This window comes from Phyllopteryx taeniolatus, chromosome 10 (genome assembly GCF_024500385.1).
Source record: "Phyllopteryx taeniolatus isolate TA_2022b chromosome 10, UOR_Ptae_1.2, whole genome shotgun sequence".
NCBI lineage: Eukaryota > Metazoa > Chordata > Actinopteri > Syngnathiformes > Syngnathidae > Phyllopteryx > Phyllopteryx taeniolatus.
Genome location: NC_084511.1, coordinates 24,171,519 through 24,196,205, shown reverse-complemented (window position 1 = coordinate 24,196,205; position 24,687 = coordinate 24,171,519). Strand labels below are relative to the sequence as shown.

General features: G+C 39.0%; 3 protein-coding genes across 12 annotated transcripts; 1 reads left to right on the top strand and 2 right to left on the bottom strand.

Moving 5' to 3' along the window:
* Window positions 1-33: 33 nt before the first annotated feature.
* Window positions 34-10,526, bottom strand: dnajc4 (DnaJ (Hsp40) homolog, subfamily C, member 4). 7 transcript variants are annotated; one of them, XM_061787815.1, is made up of 8 exons: window positions 10,379-10,449; window positions 9,983-10,060; window positions 8,164-8,291; window positions 7,225-7,315; window positions 5,499-5,689; window positions 4,099-4,266; window positions 2,969-3,055; window positions 34-227 (listed from the first exon to the last, which is right to left on the bottom strand). In XM_061787815.1, exons 3-8 carry the CDS (start codon window positions 8,253-8,255, stop codon window positions 134-136), a joined length of 723 nt encoding a protein of 240 aa, XP_061643799.1. In that variant the 5' UTR covers window positions 8,256-8,291; window positions 9,983-10,060; window positions 10,379-10,449; the 3' UTR covers window positions 34-133. The 7 variants fall into 7 exon arrangements, with proteins under 7 accessions (XP_061643799.1, XP_061643802.1, XP_061643798.1 ...); XM_061787818.1 differs by lacking the exon at window positions 10,379-10,449 and adding an exon at window positions 10,169-10,363 and having other exon boundaries at window positions 7,225-7,310; XM_061787814.1 differs by lacking the exon at window positions 10,379-10,449 and adding an exon at window positions 10,169-10,361.
* Window positions 10,527-10,869: 343 nt separating this feature from the next.
* nudt22 (nudix (nucleoside diphosphate linked moiety X)-type motif 22) lies at window positions 10,870-19,300 on the top strand. Of its 3 annotated transcripts, none has more exons than XM_061787628.1 (7): window positions 10,870-11,027; window positions 12,414-12,571; window positions 12,840-13,308; window positions 14,897-15,010; window positions 15,382-15,479; window positions 17,953-18,046; window positions 18,788-19,300. In XM_061787628.1, exons 2-7 carry the CDS (start codon window positions 12,441-12,443, stop codon window positions 18,833-18,835), a joined length of 954 nt encoding a protein of 317 aa, XP_061643612.1. In that variant the 5' UTR covers window positions 10,870-11,027; window positions 12,414-12,440; the 3' UTR covers window positions 18,836-19,300. The 3 variants fall into 3 exon arrangements, with proteins under 3 accessions (XP_061643612.1, XP_061643610.1, XP_061643611.1); XM_061787626.1 differs by having other exon boundaries at window positions 18,123-19,300; XM_061787627.1 differs by lacking the exon at window positions 10,870-11,027 and adding an exon at window positions 11,095-11,286 and having other exon boundaries at window positions 18,123-19,300.
* si:ch211-107m4.1 (heterogeneous nuclear ribonucleoprotein U-like protein 2) lies at window positions 18,215-24,581 on the bottom strand. 2 transcript variants are annotated; one of them, XM_061787625.1, is made up of 12 exons: window positions 23,777-24,577; window positions 22,477-22,786; window positions 22,205-22,278; window positions 21,888-22,130; window positions 21,696-21,808; window positions 21,284-21,550; window positions 20,327-20,449; window positions 20,150-20,251; window positions 19,636-19,804; window positions 19,335-19,565; window positions 18,548-18,579; window positions 18,215-18,464 (listed from the first exon to the last, which is right to left on the bottom strand). In XM_061787625.1, exons 1-12 carry the CDS (start codon window positions 23,946-23,948, stop codon window positions 18,405-18,407), a joined length of 1,896 nt encoding a protein of 631 aa, XP_061643609.1. In that variant the 5' UTR covers window positions 23,949-24,577; the 3' UTR covers window positions 18,215-18,404. The 2 variants fall into 2 exon arrangements, with proteins under 2 accessions (XP_061643609.1, XP_061643608.1); XM_061787624.1 differs by having other exon boundaries at window positions 18,215-18,579; window positions 23,777-24,581.
* Between the last annotated feature and the right edge of the window lie 106 nt (window positions 24,582-24,687).

Genomic DNA, 24,687 nt, shown 5'->3' with positions numbered 1-24,687 from the left:
ACATACACTGTGGCTCCAAGAAGGCTAATGACGTCTGTTGAATAGAACATAACCACTTTAATAATGGACTTTTCTAATCCCTACAATAGTTGGACTATTGTCTACAAACTAACGAGCAGCTGAGTGAAGTCTCCTACTTCTCTCCGCCATTGCGCATTTTGTATTTCTCCATAAACTCGGCGTGTTTCTGCCGCAGGATTTCTGTCTGCTTCTTAAAACCGTTGACCCTGGGGGTAAAAAAAAAACAAACAAAAAATAGCTCAGAAATGAATTAGAACTAATGATTATTTTAACAATCAACAAATCTGTCAATTACTTTATCAATTAATCAATGAATCGGATAAAATATATATTTTTAATATCCATCACTTCATTCAAAAACAGGTCATTATTTGAAATTGACAGTGCAGAAAATTCACAAACATAAATTGACTATCATTCAGTTACTGGTTTGGTTACCGGAGGCTGAAACTCCGAGGATTTGGACAATTTTACGTTAAAAAACTTAAACGATTAATCGATTATCAAAATAGGTGTCATTTTATTGGATAATCGATGTGGATTAATTAATTGTTACACTTCTAATTAGAACCAATTGCAAAGGAGAGAAGCTATATTCCACTCAAGTCAACTGAAATTGTGGGCTAATTGTTAGCTTGGCAATGTGTCCACTGCATGCACCATATACACGGATCCTCAAACTATTTGACAGTAATTCAGCGGCTTGGCAATGAGGTGATGCGTCTATGGGTGAAAATACAATCCATGCTTTCACTGTAGTTATGGAGGTGTGCATGCACGAGAGCTGGGTTGACTGAGCTGTCTCATTTGTATGAGATTGGACAGGCCCCTGAAAGCAGGCTACTTCTTGCGAGGCTAGGAAAATAGGGTCCACACCATGTATTAGCATTGCTTGTATTTGTATTATATTTAAATGCTCTTCGCAGTCTCCTCTGTACCTAAAGAAACAAAAAAATCTACAAATTTGCCTCCAATACGTACAGTGGCGTGAAAAAATATTGCCACCCTTCTCAAATTCTTATATTTTTGCACAGTTTCCCCACTTTAATGCTTAAGATCATCAGACAAATATCAGACAAATATAACCCAAGTGAACTTAAAATGCTGTTTTTATATGGTGATTTCATTGATTGAGAAAAAAAAATATTCAAAGTTACCTGGCCCAATGTGAAAAAGCAATGGCCCCCTAAACCTAATAACTGGTTGGGCCACCCTCAGCAGCAACAACTGAAATCAAGCGTTTTCTATAACTGGCAGTGAGTTTTTCACATCTCTGTGGAGATACTTTGGCCCATTCGTCCCTGCAGAATTGTTTGAATACAGCAAACATTGAGGGTTTTCGAGCACGAACGGCTTTTTTAAGGTCATGGCACTGCATTTCAATCGGATTCAAGTCTGGACTGACTAGGCCACTCCAAAACTTAAATTTTGTTCTTTTAAGCCATTCAGAAGTTTACTCGCTGTTGTGTTTCGGATTGTTATCCTGCTGCAGAACTCAAGTTGTTTGCTGACCAGACTTATTGTTAGCGTGTGTGTCTGTGTGAGAGAGAAAGAGAGAGAGTGAGAGAGAGAGAGAGAGAAACATCTACAACTTCCCGCAAGGTGTTTTTTTTTCCAAGTTAGAAGTGGGCTGAAATATCCACATTTGGGCAGTCCCCCCAAGGGTTTGTGTGCGGTCATGTGACTGCCTTGTGCCGTCTGATTGGTAAATTTGAGTCAAATGACACCAATGATCACGTTTGATCGGCGCAATGGTGCCCTATGCAGAAGTTGAAGATGGAAGTCTAAAAATAGATCGCGCACGCAATAAAGTATGCTGCATTCAAACTACTCTGACAAATTTATCCATAATGTTACTTGAGTAAATGTAACGGAGTAAATGTAGCCCGTTACTACCCACCTCTGCATCAATCACAACAAGTTGTCCAGGTCCTGAAGGAGAAAATCAGCCCAAGACACTACTCGACCATGTTAGACTGTGGGTATATTCTTTTTCTGAAATCATGTGCTAGATTTATGCCATATGTATCGAGACACCCACCTTCCAAAAAGCTCAACTTTCATCCCGTCAGTCCATAGAATATTCTCCCGAAATTCTTGGGAATGATTCAGATGCTTTTTTTTTTTTCTTTTGCAAAAGTAGGACAGGCCTTTATGTTCTTCTTGGTCAGCGGTGGTTTTCGCCTTGGAACTCTGCCATGGATGCCATTTTTGCCCAGTCTCTTCCTTATTGTTCTATCATGAACACTGACCTTAATTGAGGCAAGGGAGGCCTGCGGTTTTTCAGAATTTGTCCTGAGTTCCTTTGTGGCCTCCAGGATGAGTTATTGCCGTTCTTTTGGGGTAATCTTTGTCGGCCGGCCACTCCTGGGAAAGTTCCCAGTTCCATATTTTCTCCATGTGAGGATAATGCCTCTCCCTATTGTTCGCTGGAATCCTAAAGCTTAAGAAATAGCTTTTGTAAACCTTTCCAGACTGATAGATGTCAATTACTTTATTTCTCGATTGTTCTGGAATTTCGTTGAATCGTGTCATTTTGTTGCAGCTTTTTGGATCTTTTGTCTGACTTGATTTTGTCGCAAGATTCTGTTTATGTGATTTCTTGATTGAGCAGGTCTGGAGGTAATCAGGCTTGGGTGTGATCAGTGAAAATTAACCAAACATTGTGATTGGCCACAATCAATTCATGATTTAACAAGAGGTCGAATTACTTTTTCACACTGGGCCAGGTGACAAATAGTTTTTTTCCCCTTAATAAATAATTATTATTTTTTTGGGCAGGATCGGGTGCAAGCAGGAAGTCCTTACTTCTGGCTCAAATGTGAGGGTTGCAGCTGGGCAGAAACGTTAAATATGGTCAAGTAGGCAACGGATCTTAAGAAAAAGAAAACAGACCTAGAAAAATAAATAAATAAATAAATCAGTTTTAAGGTAGGGGGTCACAAACCTGGCTCTCTCTTTGGATTCGTTGTAGATTTCCGTGATAACTCGATCCTTCTCGTCCATGAAGTTGTTGTGGACCTCTTCCAGCTTCCTACAACGGTTCATTTAAGTCAATCAGACTCTCGCTTCAAAAATCCCTAACATCACCGGAACCTCTAATGCTACCAACCCAGGACATTATGGAAGGTTCTATGTCTTCGAGATTCCAAAAACTGTTGGAAACACCTGGGGTGTCAATCTTGTTTAATCGCAAGGCACATCGTGGGTATGCCAACCCTCAGGTGGCAGGTTATGAGGGTGAAACCTCAAATATATAACACTGGGTTACAAACTTTATTTTTTAAGGTGCCTGTTTTTTCAACAGATTTTGCATCACTGAATCCGAAAATGACATCCGTTTCGTTTGTTAAGGTCAAGTCATTATGCCAAATTGTTAACAGTTTATTAATCAAATGTTACAAACTTTGCTTACTGTAAATGGAACAGTAGACATTGATAAAAGTAAGTACCTGTAACTTGAATGTTACGTCACCATTGTTCTAAATTCAGGGCATGAAGCTCAGTTTATTTGAACCTCTAAAATGAAAATACCTGCACATCAAAACACAAACATGTATGTGGCCATAGTTCAAAAAGTTGTCCTGATTGGGCAAAACCAATGTGATATTTGGATTCAGCACATCAAAACTGTCCTAAATAAGTTAAAAAAAATATTAAGACAATACATTTGTTGTTGACCGGTGTAATTGTTAGGGGTGTAACAGTATGTCAAAAATCACGGTCTGTTGTGTACTGTCGCTCAGTTTTTAAGTTCATGGTTCAATACACATTCATTTCAGTATGCAAACAAAATGGAAAACAATAACAGGTCTCATGGTATGTTAATGAAACATCAACGGCTTACGTCTTTTCTTTTTAGGGAAATCCACCATCAAGTTTTTGCTTTTAAGAAATGAACGATGCAGGTAAGTGCAATAGTAAAAAGTGTGAATTATTATCCAGGTTCATTAGGTTATTTAAATGCCACTAAAATTTGTATTTGCACCCTGATACCGTTTTTTTAAACGTGTCATTGCTTATCCCTTACCTAAGAAGCAGACAGCCTATTAAATCACAGATGACAGGGAGTTTCACCTGAAGAAGACAAAGTGAGCCCCGACACCGAGCGCCATGGTGAAGAAGCAGTAGCCCACCAGCCGGAAGTTTCTCCTCTGCCGCCGCTCCCTCTCCTCCGCCGACATCTCCTGGGTGTGGGACTGATATAGTTGTTCCCAGTAACGTATGTTGTCCTGCACCGTTGCGCTATTGTGGTAAAAGGTAAACAACGGCGGATGAGCATTTATGAACATACATAGCTGAGGAATCGGTTGTTTGAAATTGTGAATACAATTGGGGCATGATGGTTCCAGTCTGCTGGCATTTACAGTCTGAACAATGAGTTGAAGGTTTCTCGGGACAAATAATTATTGCAACATGCTGTGTGGAAACAAGACCACCACAAAATATTCCAAAAAGCATTGTTGTAACTATTTAACCAAAACTTCTTAAGACTGGGTTTAAGGGACCTTGAATAAATGGCAGCAATAACCTTAATCGAACATTTCCTGTAGTTGAAGATCAGACGCGCACACCAAACCGGACGAATTTTGGACCATTCTTCTTAACAAAACTGTCGCAGTTCAGCAAAATTCCTGGGATGTGTGGTGTGAATAGCTCTCTTGAAGTCATACCACAGGATCTCAATCGTGTTGAGGACTTTAGCTGGGCCACTCCAGAACACATATTTCTTCTTCTGAAGCTATTCTGTTGTTGATTTGCTTCGATGTTTTGGATCATTGTCCTGTTGCAACACCCATCCTTTTTTGAGCTTCAACTGTTGGACAGATGGCCTCAAGTTCTTCTACAAAATATATTGATAAACTTGTGAAGTAATTCTTCCATTGAGGACACCAAGCTGTCCAGGCCCTGAAGAAGCGAAGCACGACCGTACCATGACAATAATAATGCATTATTACACTTATCGCACTTTTCTAGACACTCAAAGACGCTTTACAATTGCATACATTATTCATTCACTCCACAGTCACACCTAGTGCTGGTAAACTACGTGTGTAGCCACAGCCGCCCCTGCGGCAATCTGATGGAAGCGTGGCTGCCATTCTGCACCTACACTATGACTTTAATAGCATCAAATTACAACAATACATGGGAAAATACAACTTTATTTTCAAAAGATTACAGATTTTTATCCTGACAAAATACAACTTTGTTCTTATAAAGATTATGACTGATTTTCCTGAAAAAGATACATTTACTCTGATGACATTAGAACTTTTTTTTTTTTACTGTAAAAATATATATGAATCATTGTAACGTTACCACTTAAAAAAATAAAAGGAAACTTTTTCATTCCTATGGCATCTAGGGGAAACACATGGTAATTATGTTGAATTACTGATGGGATTATGAGGGGGGGGGGGGGGGGGGGGGAGGTGTCCCCGGAAAAACCATGATTAAAAACAAAATGCTGTCACCTGGTTCCATAGCTCGTGTGACCGGATGCCGACCTGAAGGCCTGGCCTCCTCCTCCTACACCATAGGAATGTCTGATTTTGAAATCATACTCCTTCCTGCTGGGCTCCTTGCTCAGCACGCGGTAGGCCTCGTTCAGCTCTACAAACAAGCTGTGCAGCATTGGGTTGGAGGGGTCGCTGTCCGGGTGCAGCTGCACATGATCAACGGCTCAGTACACACTAGAAATATGGATAGTATACATATACAGTAATTTGGGTTTTGATTTGTTATCATGCACATTGGCTGAGAAACAGGCACGTGGACGCTAGAGTAAGACTGCCATCTAGTGGTGTGACATTTTCGTGTCGTTCATTCATCAGACATCAGATTTGGAAAAACGGTGAATAATGTAATGTATGACAATAAACTTGTGTATTTTCAAGAAAAAGTCGTATATTTTCAAGATTAAAGTAGTAATTTTCCAGATTAAATTAGTAATTTTATGAGGATAATCCAATATTTTGTGAAAAAAACAGATATACTTGCGAGATTAAAGTTGTAATTTTACGAGAATTAAATCACAACATTTAGTGAAAAAGATGAATACTTAAGATAAAAAAGATGAATATTTTTTAGGTTTAAATTTGTAATGTCGAGAGACTAATAGGTAATAGGATTAAATTGGATAATAATTTAAAATGTTATGAGAAAAAAAACTATATGTTGAAGATTAAAGTTGTAATTTTACGAGGATAACATTGTAATATTCTGTGAAAAGAACATCTTTTTTCGAGATAAAAAGTTATATATTTGCAAGATTAAAATTGTCTTACGAGAATAAAGTCATACGATTCTGATATTTTCTAGGTAAGTCATAATTTTAAACTAAAGTAGTATGTTTTCAAGAAAAGATACATCCGTTTTTTTTTCCAGATGAACTAGAATATTTTCTAGAGTTAAGAGTATTTCTAGAGTATTCAGTTCAGGGTGTACCCCGCGCCTCTCGCTTGAAGATAGCTGGGATAGGCTCCAGCACACCCGCGACCCTACTGAGGATAAGCGGTAAAGAAAATGGATGGATGGAAGTTGTAATATCATGAGAATAAAGTTGTCATATTATGAGAATAAAGTTGCATTATATGAAAAAAGATGGACATTTTCAAGAAGTTCCTATATGTTCGAGAAGGAAGTCGTAATTTTATGACAATAAGGATGTAATATTCTGTGACAGAAACCCTATTTTTTTTCATGATGGAAAGTACATTTTCAAGAGTAAAAGTTGGAATTTTACGAGACTAATGTTGTTACAGATGTAAAAACAGCAGGACATTTTCCAGGTAAGTCATCATTTTACAAGAATAAGGGCATATAGAGTATTTTTAGTATTTTTCTGGATTAAAATCATTATTCCATGAGAATAAAGTTGTAGTTGTCAGTGAAAACAAGATGGATATTTGAGAGATAAAAAAGATGATACTTCTGAAAATAAAATCTGAATTTTTATGAGAAGAAAATTGTAATCTTTCACTAAAAAGATGACTATTTTCTTAATTAAAAAGCCAATATTTGATATAAAAACCACAAAAACATTTGATATTTTTGCGATAAAAGTTATATATTTTCAAGATTAAGAAGTAACATGATGTGAATCAAATGTAATAGCATTATGGCACATCAATATCATATTATTATCAGTAGAAAATATACAACTTTTTTCTCAACAATTTGTTTAAAAAATGTGATTACCTTTTTAGATTTGTCAAAAAATGCATTTTTGATTTCTTCCAAGGTGGCATCGTGTTTGACTCCCAGCAGGTCATAGTAGTTGGCACCTTTTCTGACATGGGAAAATAACACAGGACAAAGTAGTTTAGATGTTTTGTTTTTAGTTTTGGATTAATATAACACACAGTATGTTTGCTAGTAAACTGTCCATGGGTGTTAATGTGACTGTGACTGGCTGACTCTTTGTTTTATGCTTAGTTTGACCATAAACTTCATCTGGGAGTGGCACTAAACAGCTTGAAAACATATTTTTTGATGAAAGGTTCACTTTTTCCCAAACCACTGCTTATTGTGAAGTCAGTTGAATTGAGTTTACGGCCACCATAAAGTGCTCATACAGTATCTTAAGTTTGCGCTTGCAAGTCAACGCAAAAAGACTGCTCGCATCTCAAAAAACTCAGAAGTCGGGTCACTCGTATCTCAAGGCACCACTGTATTGTTTGTAATATTTTGCCCCATTCATCTGGCTAATAAGGTAGCTAACAAATAAGAAACAGCTTTCGGTATGATGCAGTACTGCAAACTACAACCACAATAATAAACATTTTGTCACATTAATACTGAGAATGGTCAAAATTGTAAAACAGAAAGGATGATACAGTTCTTTTACTGAATATGTTTCATTTATTTGGGTGTATTTAAATGTTGTGAGTGGGTGTCACGATACAGTATAGTAGAGTGATATAGACTCGCACACGTGAAACTGAACACAAAAGAAGTTGTTTAGGGTGCAGTATTGGATGCATGCATTGTGATGTGAGTGCCAAGCGCTTATGTGCGGGGTTGGGAGATCTTTTGTCTGTGCGGCTGTCCATTTAAGTTACGTAACGTGTGTGTAACCAAAGCAAAGAACATGTTGACCAAAAAGGTGGTGAATGGAGTGTATCATTTATAGATTACCTTGGTGCAGCACTCCAGGATAAGAGACGCAATCCATTCTTGTAGCACCAAAGACAACTCTGGAAGAGACGCAGCTGCGCTTCCAGTTGCATGGCCCAAGATGGCCGCGGTGATGCCACACAGTGCCCCTTTGCAGGGGAATAGACGTATTAATTCATCCACTGCTCATGTCACTAGAAACATATTCACAACTAGAATGGAACTATGCTGAAGCACGGTTAACACCACTGAACTTTAGATGTTACCCAAGTATACGTTCACTGACCAAAACATTAGGCATGCCGGAATATTCTAATGCCGTGATTCTCAAAGTGGATGCAGAGTTAAATGACCAACTGTGTATAACGTTACAGTGGTTTAATTTTTGTTAAAATCCAGTACATTTGTTGAGTACAGTTCAGGTGTATTTAACCTTTAAGTAGCCGAAATATAGTATTGTTGTTTAAGTATTTTCTGAGGTGGTATTTGTTTTAAAAACTTTGAGAGCCACTGTCCTTATGAGTAATGGAGTATTAGGGCTAGTCTGACAGTTTTTGGGAAAAGAATTATGTGACAATGGTCATACATTTTGTAGAATAAAGTTGTACAATTTCAAGAAAAACTGTTGTATATTTTACGAGAATAAAGTTGAATATTTTTGTAAAATATGCAGTGCATTTTATGACAATAAAGTTGCATATTTTCCAAAAGTCACACAGTTTCAAGAAAAATAAATAAAACAACTTTAGATTAAAAATGTACTTTTACAAAAATAAAGTTGTATATTTTAGAGATTAAAGTAATAATATCACAACAATAAAGTTGTATATTTTTTAGATTAGTCATAATACTATGAGAGTGGAGCGCCCAATATTTTAGCACATGATTTGATTTTCAGTAGGATATATACTAATTTTGTTTCTCAAAAATCTACAACTTCATAAAGAAGAGTCTCGTAATATTACGACGTTAATGATGAAAAGTTTTTTTTTTTTTTCAAGAAATATTATTACATGCATCTTCTTCTACTTATCTGGAGGGTCGCGGGGGCATTACGCCTAACCAGGGAAGACCTATCTATGGCCTACCCGAACTCCTCCCACGCCATGTTTTTGCCCTCAGCAACCACCAATGCTGCGTTCCCTTTGGCCAACCATTTCCCATCAGCTGCCGCCAGAGGATCAAAAACATATGACGTTTTATAAAAAAAAATAAAAAATTTATTTCTTGAAAACATATATTTTTTTCTCTCTAAATATCTCTCTATAAGACTTTTTCTTCCAACAAACTAAAAAAAAAACCTCATGTATTCTCATAATATTTAATCTGGAAAATATAAGCCTTTGAATCTGTAATGTATGAGACTTTTGGAATTTATTGTTTCAATATTATGACATCTATCACAAGTATTATCTCGACAACATACATTTTATTTCTTGGAAATAAATGACTTCTCATCTCAGAACTTTTTTTCCCTCAAAAATGTAAGACTTATTACCTAAATAAAGTGACCTAATTCACATCATATTACAATTTTAATGTTGAAAACATGTAACTTTTTAATCTTGAAATGCTAGGACTTCATCTTAAAAATATCAAAAGAAAATATTGAAAATAAAAAACATTTCTACATAAAAATATATTATTTTGTTCTCGCAATATTAAACTTTAATCTTGAAATAAATACGACTTTTAGCATTAAAATATACCATTTCTAATATTGTAGTGTAATTTTGTATTCGGACTGGTTTGGCCATAATGCCCCTTCATAAAAACGAGGTCCTCAGTATTGCATCAAAAGAAATTTTTATTTTAACTTTTTTTCCCCAGAATACAGTACCTTGTTTGATTACATGAGACGAACACACAATGTATGACGTCAGCAACTGCCCCTTTTCTGATGACGCAAAGGTGACGTCTGAGGACCACAACAATGGCGTTAACGTAAATGGACAACAACCACTGTGCGAACAAAGCAACAGTAGAGATATTTATGATTGTTAATACATATTGGATATTTTATTACCATCTTATTCCCACTTCATGTTGAATCTCACTGTACTCACAAATACCAGTTGGCGTTACCTTCAAGCGTTCGCCTGCCTTTCATAACTTGCTAACAACATTCGAGACTGACAAGCCACGTAGCGATATGAATAACTAAGGGTGGGAAAAGACGAGGAATTGACTTTAACGTGTTAATAAATGTGGATAGTGAAGCAGAAAACGGACATACCAGAATAACCGAGGTTCATATCACAATGTTCTTTTTGGTAGAGTTGCGTAAAGTTGAAAGTCAGCTATTTCTAAAACCGGAACGTGGGAAACGCTATTTTCAAAATAAAACCCACAAAGTGCCCTCAGAGCGTCATGTCAAAAGTTAATAATTCATATTATTTGGAGTGATTATCATGAATGATTGCGAAAATGTCACATACATGGCCTTTTCTCATCTTAACTGTCATCTTACCAAACACTTTTATTTATTAACCGAAAGCCGGGTGTAGTGTTGGTAACTAACGCCACGTGTTTTTCATCAGAAGTCATTAACTTGCTGCAGGATATATTTATAAAAGAAAACACTACAATAGCAAAGTCTACATTTATCACTTTGGTGGTGTTAACAATTGCTAATAACATCGTTTTTTTTTTTGAGGGGTTGGGGGGGGGGGGGTTCCGTTGGTCTTGAAACACGTGACTTCTGTCAGCCAATGGTATTACTTTAGGCGGAGGTTTGTTAGTTGGACAAACAGCCGTAAATCCGTTACGACTGTCGTTAAACGCTAGTTTGCCAAATAATGCACTCGTCTCTTACTGTTTGTAAGGGAACTGTATTATTTTTCTGTTGAGTAACATTGTTTGCCAGCATAAGACAACGCAAATAGGTATGTGCATATCCGCCGCTGAATGGCTTTCGAAAGTGGTCACTCAACGGGCCACACTAATTAATTTCACTGCTTTAGCGTTTTTTTTTTTTTTTTATTATTTTTTAACCTTTATCAATACACAGCATTAATGATGACGAATAACAAATGTCCTAGTTTTAAGTACGATTACTCTGAAGAGCAATTTTATGCGTTATAAGACTCTGACAAGACAACATTTCACGAATTTAGAGTCGACCCCACCGTCAAAAACATTTGTGTGAGTAACCCGGTTTTTTCCAAATGCATATCATGGAATTTATTGGATACTTTTCTGTGTTTCTACCAAATATTAAGTAAATTGGTCGACACTTTATGGACAAACATTTGGCCGGGTCTGTTGTGGCGTTACTGTGACCCGCTATGACGGAACACTAATTTCATGTATTTTATCAACGGTACATTATGTACACACAAGCGTGCATTTAACCACAGTTTCTCATAGAAACTGTAATTACGTACCTAATTAGAAATGGTTCACACCGTATTTATATGTTTCGGTTTATCAAACTTTCCATTGATACCAGTCTTTTGAAAATAGGATAAAGAAAGTTATGAAAGTTTTAACAAAAATTTCACACCTAAAATCTCTTTTTATCTTTGCTAATGTCCCTCTTAAAATGATATAATACGAGACACTGATAAAATGTGCTTTGATGCCCATAAATGTGGTCTTTGTACCATCTATCTTTTTTTCTACATAACAATCCGTGCTAGACGTGTTTTGGCCAAACTTGACAAATTAGCAGCCAGTGTTAAGATGTTGCAGCTGCATTCGGATGAATGGAGAATAAGAGAATATTTAGCCAAGAATGGCATATTTTTGAGGAGCTGCTCTCACATCAGTCTCACTCAGCCAACAGCTTTCAAAGTCGTAAAAGGATCAGAGTACTGCACATCAACTGTACAACGGACAACCATAGTGTCTCTTATCAGTCAGACATTAAAAATGGTAACCATCATAATAAAATAAAATACAATAAATAAAATTGGTCATTAGGAATCTTATTTCTAGCAGCTTAGAGAAAGTGTACCTGTATTGGCCATTGCAAAACGCTATGTGGAACGTCGCGTGACCAAACCCGGAGAACGGAATAGCTGACTTCCTGTGTATGCTACACCAACCAGCATGACTACGGTTCGATTACATGCATGATTGTTTGAAGCCGAACTTTCTCACATTTTGTGTTCTTTATGGATGGTGTTTTCGGATAACAAATGTTGGACTTTACACCGATTTTATCGGCCTTATCGGTTATTTTTAATGTAAGAATTTTTATTTATTATTTTTTGTTTTTTAAACAATGTGGCTTCTTTTTCTTCCATTTTTCTGTACGTGACCGTCAGTGGAAAAAGACTGGGCATCCCTGCCGTATGTCACTGTCCCTCAGGAGAAAGGTGGACAAGAAGAGCTGGATGATGGACCCCGAGGTTTCTTTGTTGCTGCACTGTGCAGTCTGGCGAGGCCTGCGGCAGTCCCAAGTGCAGGTGGAGCTGTCTGAAAGGTAGGGTCACCAATCACAACTTCATCGAAGTTGGAAGTGTTAGGAACCACTGACAAGACATGGGAGAAAAAAATTTGTGGCCACAACATACTCTAGATATGACTACAGATGTGTTCTGCCAGTCAAAGTTGGCTGTAACAAGTTTTGTTCTGACCAAGCAGTCAGAGGACGGAAAAACGCTGACGTTATTCATGGTACGAAAATTAGAATTTAGGTTGTAAAGGTATGATGTGATCTTACAAAATAAATAAAACAAATTACCATGCAGGTATAACCGCCAGACTGACGTAGCTCTCCAACGTCACATCGAGGAGGTTTGGACGGCGCGAGTGGCAAAGGAGCCTTGGCTTTTCAACGGCGCCAAATTTCGGCTGCACTCTTTCCACGCGGCATCGCCTGCCACTCAACCTTCAGCCTGCACTGTGTCATTCCAAAACCTGGACTCCATTGATAGCCAAACAACTGATGACAAGGACACCACGCCGCTGCTCACTCTGAGGGTAGGCCTCACTACTTACAAGGACTACCTCGGCACCAACTGGTCGTCCCGAGCGACGGAGCTCCGCAGACGTGGGGAGGCCGAATTGGGCAGTAGCCAGGCGCTGTTGGCCCAGCCTTTAGGAGTGGGCGCCATCGTGTGTACAGGTGACGGACAGGTGGTGTTCATCAGGAGGAGCCAGGAGGTTGCAGAGGCAGGCGGGAAGCTGGACATTCCCGGCGGGCACCCAGAACCCAAGGTGACAGCACTTGAAGCATTTCCACTGCCAAAATTCAAATTGAACCTAGAATAACGATCTTAAACCAATGCAAAATACAGTCTTGCCCTACTATAGCGTGCAAGAAGAAGAGGCGGAGAAGGTTCTCAACAAAGCTCCAGTAATTTTTGTCCATACAGCAAAGAGAATACTGCCTATGAGTATTTTTGTCTGCTGTTTGTATGCATTGCTGCTCTGTGTGTTAAAGTAGTTTTAAGGTTTAGAATTATTGTAACATCTATGCTAATTTCTGTTAGACAGTCTATGGTGTTTCACATTATACAGTGGGTATGGAAAGTATTCAGACCCCCTTAAATTTTTCACTTTTTTATATTGCAACCATTTGCTAAAATAATTGAATTTATTTTTTTTCATATTAATGTACACACAGTACCCCATATTGACAGAAAAAAATGTTATTGTTGAAATTTTTGCAGTTTTATTAAAAAAAGAAAACCAGAAATATCACACAGCCATAAGTATTTAGTAGAAGCACCCTTTTGAGCTAATATAGCCATGAGTCTTTTTTGGGAATGATGCAACAAGTTTTTTACTCCTAGATTTGGGGATCCTCTGTCATTCATTCCTCCTTGCAGATCCTCTCCAATTCTGTCAGGTTGGATGGTGAAGGTTGGTGGGCAGCCATTTTCAGGTCTTTCCAGAGATGCTCAATTGGGTTTAAGTCGGGGCTCTGGCTGCGCCATTCAAAAACAATCACGGAGTTGTTCTGAAGCCACTCCGGTATTTTAGCTGTGCGCTTAGGGTCATTGTCTTTTTTGTAGGTGAACCTTCGGCCCATTCTGAGGTTCTGAGCACTCTGGAGAAGGTTTTTGTCCAGGATATCCCTGTACTTGGCTGCATTCGTCTTTTCTTCGATAGCAACCAGTCTCCCTGTCCCTGCAGCTGAAAAACTGCAACTGAATTATATGGTTTCGGTTAACATTTTTTTGTGTTTCAAAGTTCAATGTTTAATTTAGTGTTTTCTTTTGTTTTATGTCAGTCAACTGGAGTGACAAACAGCTTGAAGAAAGGATGCTTTGCATCTTACTGGAGAACAATAAGTGAAAAAGTGTGCTAATACATTTGTGTGTGGGGGTTAAAACTATTCTTTTTAAGATGGTCACAGATGCTTAAAACACACAAACCTACTGAAACACTTAAGCATTGTTAATTTATTGGAACACAAAAAAACAAATCGCAAGCATAAAATGTATAGAAAGTAATATATGTATGTGTACGTGCATGTGCCTTTGGGAGGCGGGGTCTGGTGATGTTGGTGAGTCAGCGTGTGAATGGCTGGGTGTGAGTCGTGGCCAACAGCAGCTCATGAGTGAATGTGCTCAATGTGTTTTTGTTTTACCGGCATGCATTAAATGGCTGAAAAGTGCAACGGCATCCGCTGCTCTCCTCCCACATATGCTAAGGCATTACGGCACACTGTACAGTTAAAAGATCGCCTAAAAAAATGCAATGTGTGTGGGAAAACTGTATAGTCCTCATTGTATGAGTGTTTTTTTTAAGCCCAGTTTTTGCAGTGTTGTGGTCATGATGCCATTTTGGTCATCCACAGGTTGTGTGCGAGCGTCTTGGTGAGGCAAAAATCGACATGAACCTCCTGCAGAAGAGTTCGGAGGCCGTCATCGCTGAGCTTTTCTCGTCTGTTTGCGCTGAGATTAGAGACGAAGTGGGTCTTTTTTTTTTTTTTTTTTGTAGTCCAAAACTGTGGGACTTTGACTGGCTTGTAGAGGCAATTTGGTTGTTCTATTTAGCGAGTTGTCCGACCCCTCGAGTGACAATTTAAAAATAATAATAATAAAAAATAGTGACAAGCGAGTTTAATTCCTGTTAAGAAACAGGCAACATGAGCAAAATAATTGTCACATTGTTTTGCTTGTGACTTTTATTCCATTAGATAATAAAATATTTATTTCCGGGCCTGTTAAATATCGCAATAACATCGATATTGGAATATTCAACACCCGTATCGCATATCTTCCTAATATCGTGCAGCCCTAATTGTGTAACATTATTTTAATCACAAGCATTTGTCTCTAGGTAAACGTTCCTCTGAGTTCCCTCGGTGAGCCACTGCTGATGGGCGTGGCCTTGAATCACACGAGTGCCGGAAGACCAAGTGCTGAATTCTACATCAGGTATACTCTTATTCGAGGGAACCGGGATGTCATAATTGTCTGACAAGGAAATAATATAACGACTTGGAAAAATATAACTTTATTCTCGTAAGATTACGACTACCCTCATATGCGGCCCAAGGTAAGAGGTCCTGAGTTCTTGTGTGATGGGTGATTTTCAACACGCTACGCTAACACTGTATGAAATATGTTTAGTATAACTACAGAAATGCTATTATATCATCCATAAATGTTCGTTTATGGCACTGGTGGAGGAGCATGGATATAAAAAAACAAAACAAAAAAAAAAACATTGTACATTACAATGTACACAACTGTGAACATTCAGATTTTTCTACTGGATATTTATTTTATTGATCTTTTATACATTAGTTTTTTTTCCCCATTATAAAATTTATGAAGAGCTTAAAAGAGTGCCGTGAATTTCATGTAATTTTAAGGGGGGGAAAATGACTATTGGGCTTTTATCGTTATCAGGATATTAAAGTACCTATATTGGGATTTAAATTTTGGCCATATCACCGAACACTATGCAGAAACATCTCATGCATTAAGATATAATGATAATGATATTAATTAGGGATACCCCGATCCCATCACGATTTTCAGCTGATCGGGCGAAAAAGATCAGTTTTATTTATTTTCTGAAATTGTAAAGCTCATAAAGTGAAAAAAATAACAGGTACAAAAAGCTTACCAAATGGAACAGTAGTAGGTTAATTTCATATTACACAATGTGAGATTTCATTTTTTGTTTTTAGTACCGGTATAGTAAGAGTGACAATAACAGAGCTACACAGTCTGCATGCTCTCCTGCACTCAGAGCCAGAGCGATTAGTGAGCGGCACCTTTTTTGAAGAAAATGAGCGTGAAAGACTTTTTCTAAGAACTAGGAGAGCTGTGAAAACGTTTTGCTTACACGGACAGGAGACACCCAGGGCAAGTCGAAAGATGATAAGTCTGCAAAGCCGGATATAAAGCCGCCTCGCTAAACGGCTACATCAAAGAGTTGAGAGAGTGACACACGGGTTAGCAATTGTGACGCATTCAAACTACTTAAACTTCAAATAGAAGTTGAACAAGTGCGAATGATTTTTTGACGAGCAGGTTTGTTGCACAGTGGTTGCATTTAACGAGGTTATAAATCAATAGTGTCGTTTGTAGATGAGCAAGCAACGTATACCACTAACTATGCCTAGACTGTCATTACAGCCTACATTTAAGACTCGCCAAACTAATAACCATGTAAATGTATTATTTACCATGCGCTCAAACAGAGCGATTTCCCCCAAGCTTATGGCCCATTCCATCGAATTGGTGCGATTTGTGTCCCAGGAAATAAAATTTATAAATTCACCATACAATTACATGAAAATATTAAGGGTCCTGCACATTGATCTGTAATGTAATTAGTGTTATCATTCTATTAGCATAAAGGTCATGTGGCTATAGTTCATGTATTTGCAAATATTATTTTAAAAACCCATTCCTGTTACTTTAAGTCCCATTACTCAAATGAGGAGTTTCAGTACAAAAAACAATGACATGAACAATTAAGTTGCCTAAGTTGGGCCAATACACATTTTGAGTAGTTCAATATATGCACTGCATTATCAAGTTTAAAGCTATAAAAACAAAAGAAGATACTGATTTTGGTAGAATTACCCATATATACACACACACACACACGTATGTATAGTTCTCTCCAAAAGTACTGGAACGGCCAAAGTATGGAGTATCTAATGTTTAGGCAGTCAATCTAAAAGGCACCACCCGAGCAACTAGAAACACCCATCAGTCACATGTTCTAATACTTTTGCTCACTTGAAAAGTGGGTGGCTTCAAACAAAAGGTGCTCTAGATGTAAATACCATGAAATAAAAGCTGGGATTCTGAACTTTTTGTCTCATTCATCTTTTGATCTGAAACACAAATGTCTTCAGTATACAACAAAAACCAAGGAATTGACCTTGCCGTTCTAATACTTTTGGAGGGGACTGAATAACCATCTCATCACCATGGCCGCCGCCACATTAATGTTCCACATTCAACATGGCTGCCACAGAGCCACGTCTTTTGGAATTGGATCTCTGTGACCTGGAAATGAGTCAATCCCATTCTCTGCCTGCATTGCCCCACAGCGCTAGTAAACAACAGTGACCAATTCTGGAACTGGGAGACTTTTTCAACTGCAGTGCAAGTGACAAATGGAAAAAAAATTTTTTGAACACATTGTTCGGTCCTGACTGTCCGTTTGACTGTTATATCAGAGTCAGTTTTATCGAGGTTTCACTGAAACCAGAAAATTTGGATGTATGCTCTTTTTTCCTTAATGGATTGTCGAGGTATCAGATTGGGACAAGGTATCACCAGATTCTTAAAATCTAAGACTCTTGACTCGGGTGCGAAAAAATGTGATCTGGACATCCCTAAAATCAGTGAAACCATCTATCATTTGTCTTTCTCTCCTCAGTTGTTCACTGTCATCTGATGAAGTCCGAGAGTTGTACTGGAAAGGAGGAGCAGAGGCCGACGAGTCTACGGACATAGTGTTCCTCAGTCGAGCGGTGAGAAAGTCTTACTTTAAAAAAATAAAAAGTGCAAAAAAATGCATATTTAAAAATGTTTGAACGTTTCAAACAGGAGACATTGCAGCTGGACAGAAGCAGTCCACTGTGGTCGGAGCTGTGTCCTTCTGCCAAGGGAGCCGTGTTGCTTTTCCAGATTGTGAAGCCTGAAATGTTGTGATTTTAATAGTCTGAACTTGTTTAGAAGCACTGAAACTATGATTCCACATTGTACAGTAAAATATTTTGAATAGAAACTTTTGAAAAAGGGCAGTTTTGTTCTTAAATGTGGTTCGATTGTTGAAAGCAGCAATTGTTGAAAAATCCCCTTAGCTATCCTGTCATGTCCATTTCTTCATCAGTAGGCCTCGTAGCCGCCGCAGTAATACACAGCTTGGTCATGATATGGCACATTCCACTGAAACGTAAAACGGCATACAGTATAATCAGTTCTGACTGCATACTCTTAAATCTGGCCATGTTAAAATAATCTGTACGTACATGCTGGCTCCAAGACTGCATGTTATTCCAGCCTGAAGAAAAGGAAAAGAAACATTTTACATCATTAATCGCTCACTGGAAAAAAGTACTAAGGTCCATTCTCCCTAAAATGTCTTTGAAGAATTATGATTTACCTGAAAACCTAATTCAGACTTGATATATTGTTTTGATTTCTTTCTTTCTGGTATGAATTACGACTAAAATTATACATTTGTATAATACTGCGCTGTGCTCTTGCAGTCATCTTTACAGGAAGGCCACTCCTTGGAAGAGAAGCAGCAGTGCTGAACGTCCTCCTTTAACAGACAATTTGGCTAACTGGACTGATGAACATCAAGTCTTTTAGAGATACTTTCATAACCTTTTCCTGCTTTATACAAGTTATATATATATATATATATATATATATATATATATATATAGTCCTGACCTCAACCCTATCGAGATGCTGTGGCATGACCTCAAGAGAGCTATTCACACCAGACATCCCAAGATACTTGCTGAACTCCACCAGTTTGTAAAGCGGAATGGTCCAAAATTCACCCTCATCGTTGTGCACGTCTGATCTGCAACTTAATTTACTTGTTTCCTCCCTTTCTTGTGAATGTTTGCTGTATTCAATATAATTGTGTTGTTATTTTAACCAGACTGTTCGTTTATCCTTGTGATTTAGATCAGACCACATTTTATGACCAATATATGGAGAAATGTAAGAAATTCCAAAGGTTTCATATACTTTTTCCTCCCACTGAATCTCAAGCATCATTGTGTAATTTCTTATACGTACTGTTCAACCCGCTTCCCCTGGTCCAGTGAGGTGGTGGAGGAGGCCCATGTGGGTGAGGTCTTTTCTTCCGCTGATATTTCTTCAGTTTCTCCGGTTGGGTAACAGGCGGCAGCAGTCGTCGGGCCTTGTCTTTGTACTCCCGCAGTAGCGCCAGCGCTGCTTCCTGCTCCAGCTCCACGTAGTGGAGCTCGTCCAAAACACCGGCGAGCTGCTCGGGTAGACTGCAGCTGACTGAAAAGAAGTAAGGAATGGTCACATTACGGAAGTCGTCTAGTCAAGACTGCCGCGATTTGAGTCCCACCTTGGAGTTTGAGCAAGGCTGTCTCGGGAATGCTCTCGCCGTCCTTTTGGCGCTCTGACAGACGTCTTTTCCACTCGTCCGCCGAGGGGAAAAGCACCACCGCCACACGTCGCCCGAAGCCGCAGAACAGCTGCAGCTTGTAACGCTGCGCAGAGAAGAGGATGTTGCACTGAGGAGGGGGGGGGAAAAAAAAAAAAAGAACAGGAGTATTGTGATATTCCAAAATAAATATAACATTGTGATATTATTTGGGCACAAATAAGTTAGAATACCGTAAAATGAAAGTAAAGACTAGTAATAAAAACTGTACTAGAAGATATAAAATAGGTTAAAGTACATTAATTAATTCCAAATATGCTTAAAATATGCAGTATACTTATTTCAATATTTTATAATTAGTAGAAAAATAAAAAAAACATTCTTTTCATTTGTTTCCTCAGACATTGAGTGCAAGCTGATACTCGTACGTATTTAAGGAGTTCAATCCCAGTATTTTTTCCAAGTGAAATGTTACCTGGTCCAAAATGTAGTTGCCTGGCGTGTGAGCAGCCATTTTGATTAACTCAGTCAGACAATGGGCGGCCTGCTGCAGTCGGCGCTCCCTCGCACCCCCGCTCTAAAAAAACGAAATCACAAACGCTTGAGTGACTTCAATGAGACTACGGGAGCGACGTGATGTTTTTGGACTGACCATCATGCATGAGAGCAGCTCCTCGGTGCCCAGCAGCTTGTAGTTTTTCTCCGAATGCTGCTGTATGTGAGCTCTGGCCCAGTGGCTCTTACCGGAACCGGGGAGACCCACCATCAACAACATCTATGGACACAGATGGAAATAAAGTAAACGCCCGCTATTCACAGGGACAAGGGACCAAGCTCTGCAGCAAATAGCGAAAAAAATGCAATTGATGATGATTTTTGGGGTTTTTGCATTGCCAGTACGAATACTACAATACTAACTACAATCCTTATATATTTCAATATCATTTCAAACATCTTACATTACTGGTTTGAAAAAATACACCAAGATTGCATGTGTACAGTGGCTATGAAAAGTTTACCCACCCCTGTTGAAATGACACATTTGTGTGATATAAAAAAAAATGAGACCAAGATCATTTAAAAACTTTTTCCACCATTAATATGACTCGTACAACTCAAATGAGTAGAAAAAAAGGAGCCTACTACTTGTGCAACAAAGCTATCTGTTACTTTACTTCCTCTTGAAAAGATTCCGTTTTTTCAGTTGAAAGGAAACAAGAGTATCAGTCAAATTAATGGTGAAAAAAGTTTTAAGATGATTTATCTTGTCTCATTTTTGAAATATCACAAATTCCTCTCATTGGCGCAGGGGTGTGTACACTTTTTATATCCAGTATACATGTGGCGAAGACTGTCTGTAACCTTCCACTAATAACCAGGCTAAACTTGGCTCCTCCACAACACATCAAGATGTTAATCTCTCAGTCGAGATATATTTCTTCAACACACTTCCTTGACGCAATTACTACTTTCCTATTAATCAGGGCTTTGGCGCCACCTTGTGACATTTTTGAGTGTTACACAAATAGCACAAAACCCGCAAGTACCATAATCCCTTGCTATTCGCAGGGGATAGAAGCTTTCCTGTGATCCACTGCCAGAAACTCACCTCACTCTGCGCTCTGGAGCTCGGCTCAGACGTGTTGCGAAGTCTCAGCCTAGCAGGGAGCGCTGGCAGTGGGGTGAAGCCCGGAGGAAGGGGGTACCAGGGAGGAGTCGTGGGGTCCAAGAGGAAGCGAACCGCACAACTCTTACAGAGCACGTGAGGGAACAGAGCACGGCCTCCAAGCTCAGACGCCTCCAGAGAAAAGGCCACGCCTAGAAAACGGCCATTTTTGTGGAAGGAGAGCTGAACGCCGCCGTCCGTGGAGAAAGACTGTGGGAAAAGAAAAGAAGATTCACTGCACAAGAATGCAATACACCAACATCGCAGTGATGTGACTATTGTGCCATAACGATGCTCATAAAATATAAAGTGCAGCCCCAGTGTACCCCACATAAATTTCAAGGACGTCACTCACGGCATAACAGCCGATGATGTCTCCTTCACAAAATGGCTCCCCAAATTCTTCTTCTCTTCCACATGTCACCTTTGTAGCACGTCCATCATATGCGAAAGAAAACTCTTTTTCACCTGAAAGTCGAAAAAAAAAAAGATTTGAACAAACAGCATGTAATTTCCCCTCTGAAGTCCACAAAATTTAGAAGCTTACCCAGCAGCAGGGACGTTTGAGCCGTGGACCAGCCTACGCGCACCCCGTCGGACTGTTCGTTTTCCAGGCCGTCCGGCTGAGAGCTCGACAATCTCTTCTCTAGCCTCACCTCGAAGCCCACCCTGCCTTGTGACACCCCGTGGGTGAGCCTGCCTCCGGACCACAGCAGGGGAAATCTGTCCCAGAATCGTGGTTGGCCGCAGGCGCCGTCCGAGTCCACCTGGAAGTGCAGGTGACTGTCGTCTAAGTGAAAACAGGAAAGTATAAATTAGGTAATGTTATCATAAATGAGGTTAACAATGTGTTCAAATATTCACATGAATTCAGTTTGATTGTGTCTCCATCTTCTTCTTCTGTCTCCTCTCTCTCCGGAGCTTGTGGTGGTTTGGCTCTGGTGCACAATAAAAACATGTTTATTAGCGCTCACCTTGTAAAAAGACATTTTCAAGATTCAAACCCAGAACCTCAGCACTACATGACAGTCATGCTAACCACTAGTTCACAGTGTAGCGGCCACCCTGTACTTTATTTTATTTTTTTTAAATCACATATTGACAGCTCCACGAGTAATGTTCGTCCCCTCCATTACCTTTTATATCGTATCTCCTCTTTGAACTCGTAGAATGCTCGACCTCGCTCCTCCTCCGCCGCCGGCTGCTCCAGCTCGTTCTTCTCTGCTTGACATTCACCAGCATCGGGTAACAGACACCCAGAGACGTCTCCAGCCTCCGTCTGGGTGGCGGAGTCGGAGAACTCTCGGGTCCGGTCTGCCGGGTTGATACAGACTGGCTCCGCCGGGGAAGAGGACCGAAGTAGGGAGGAAGAGGAGGCCACAAGTTCCACAACCATGTCCCGGGTCTGGCTGGTACTGGCTGGCACTGCCAGGGAAGAGGCTGGCACTGGAAGTAAGGTGCAAGAAGAGGAAATTGACTGTGTTTGGAAATACTTTCTTGAGTGGAAGCTCTTCATGTAGTACTTCGCCAGGATCTTGTGACATCACGGGAAAACTATCGATATAGTGTCCTCAATGTAAGTCAAGCTGAATCTTGCAAATTAGTGAACAAGAGTTACGAGAAAAGCAATATTCCATGATGCAGATACAGAAATATTATTCCCCGTTTCTGGGGTATTGTTTGACAAATTCATGACTTGTGGCCTGAAAACATCTTTACTATGAGGAGGGAAACACAGCTCAACACACAAAAAAGTGCTTTGTTTGCATTGATTTTGTAAACTACAATCATCTTAAAGCAATATAATGTTATTATAATCTATTTATTTATGTATTCCACACTTATTACAGATGGTCCACAGTTGACATTGATGCAGGATGTTGTAACTACGCAACATCAATGACATGATTAACGGCGCATCCAAATCGTGTTCGAAAGGTACTTTTCATTTTACCGATGAATGAACTAAACAGTCCACTATATTAGCGATATTTGATTTCACCTATTTTATTTCCGACCCTGAGTAAAATTCAAGCTTGCCAAAACTCCTTACCGTTTCCCCACAAACATCACAAATCTGTTTGGCTGTTTGTAGAGCTGAGATACCGCCACGCATGACTCCATTTACACTCTGCCGCCATTGTCTAGAGAATAAATGATTGACCTACCTCGCAGCGCACCACAGTGCTCTTACGCATTATGCAGTTATCCAGGTGGTATCAATTATACATAATAACAAATGTGAAGAAATACCAATCAACTGTATCACAAATATCGATATTTTGATTTGAGAATCGATTTTCGACCAACGAGATCTGGTATCGGCGATATCGATATTTCAGTATCGATCCGCATATCGCTACACTTTGTAGAATTCTGTCGTGATAATGGAGTAGCGAATGAGGGTCACTGTGGTTTCGCCATTGCTTAAATTACCTTGTCGTTGAACGTCTTGCTCGTGTGCGTTTCCTTTTTGGCCGCCGTCATCCAGTAAAGACCACAACCGCTCCACCAGATCTGTCTTCAGTCCCCTGCTGTCCAAACCGGATTGATTCAGCCTCGAACGCAGCTCGGCCACTTTAAGCTTCTTAATGTCCGCTAGCTTCATCGTTACCGGTACAAAAAAAAAAAAAAAAAGGAGTAGAAATTATATCGCTTTGGTGTTAAGTTTTGTGGTTAAAAAAAATGAAGTTGTAGCCCTCACACCAAAACAAAGGTTCAATATGGAGCCCCGGCTTCTGATTGGCTGAGCCAAACAGCCTTTTTCTACGTTTTCCTTTCGAGCAGATTTAACACTGTTTCGAAATTAGGCTGCCATCGTGCGACAATAAAAGTAAGTACACCTTACCTGTCAAAAGTGGATTCCAAGTTGTTACAATCGTCTAAGACCAGAAAGTAACTCTTTTATTTTACAGTATGTTGTGTATTTAATAATTTTAGTAGCTAAATTTCACATACGTGGCAGCATTTTCTCCCCTAATAAAACATAGTTTTTTTTTGCTTATTTTACGAATTGTAAAGCTGTTAAAAATATGGGATACCCTGAAATATAGCTACATGATTTGATCTTTGTGATTATTTTACATTTATTTTATGTTTTGTTATTTACTGCATGCTTGTTCTGTTTCTCTGCGCTCTTTGATTGTTTCTTATGCAATATTCAAATGTTTGGTCATGGTGAATTTGGAGTTTTCATTATTTGTCAGCTATAATAATAATAATTAACTGTGTGTAGTGAATCAATATGAGATAGCATTTTTGAATTGAACTACTGAAATTTGTTTTCCAAGATATTCTAATTTATTAATTAATTAGTGGTATCTAAAATATTGAAATAAACTAAATCC

Bases quoted from the DNA above. Each gene is read 5' to 3' on its own strand.
- dnajc4 (XM_061787812.1), bottom strand. From the start codon at position 8,255: ATGCAACTGGAAGCGCAGCTGCGTCTCTTCCAGAGTTGTCTTTGGTGC. The intron at 5,690-7,224 runs GTAATCACATTT...GATCATGTGCAG, and splicing joins TTTTTGACAAATCTAAAAAG to CTGCACCCGGACAGCGACCC. The intron at 3,056-4,098 runs GTGAAACTCCCT...GAACCGTTGTAG, and splicing joins GCTCACTTTGTCTTCTTCAG to GAAGCTGGAAGAGGTCCACA.
- nudt22 (XM_061787626.1), top strand. From the start codon at position 12,441: ATGTCACTGTCCCTCAGGAGAAAGGTGGACAAGAAGAGCTGGATGATG. The intron at 12,572-12,839 runs GTAGGGTCACCA...ATTACCATGCAG, and splicing joins CAGGTGGAGCTGTCTGAAAG to GTATAACCGCCAGACTGACG. The intron at 18,047-18,122 runs GTGAGAAAGTCT...CGTTTCAAACAG, and splicing joins TAGTGTTCCTCAGTCGAGCG to GAGACATTGCAGCTGGACAG.
- si:ch211-107m4.1 (XM_061787624.1), bottom strand. From the start codon at position 23,948: ATGAAGCTAGCGGACATTAAGAAGCTTAAAGTGGCCGAGCTGCGTTCG. The intron at 22,131-22,204 runs GTGAATATTTGA...GTTTTCACTTAG, and splicing joins CACAATCAAACTGAATTCAT to ACGACAGTCACCTGCACTTC. The intron at 18,580-19,334 runs GTACGTATAAGA...CCTTTTCTTCAG, and splicing joins CAGGGGAAGCGGGTTGAACA to GCTGGAATAACATGCAGTCT.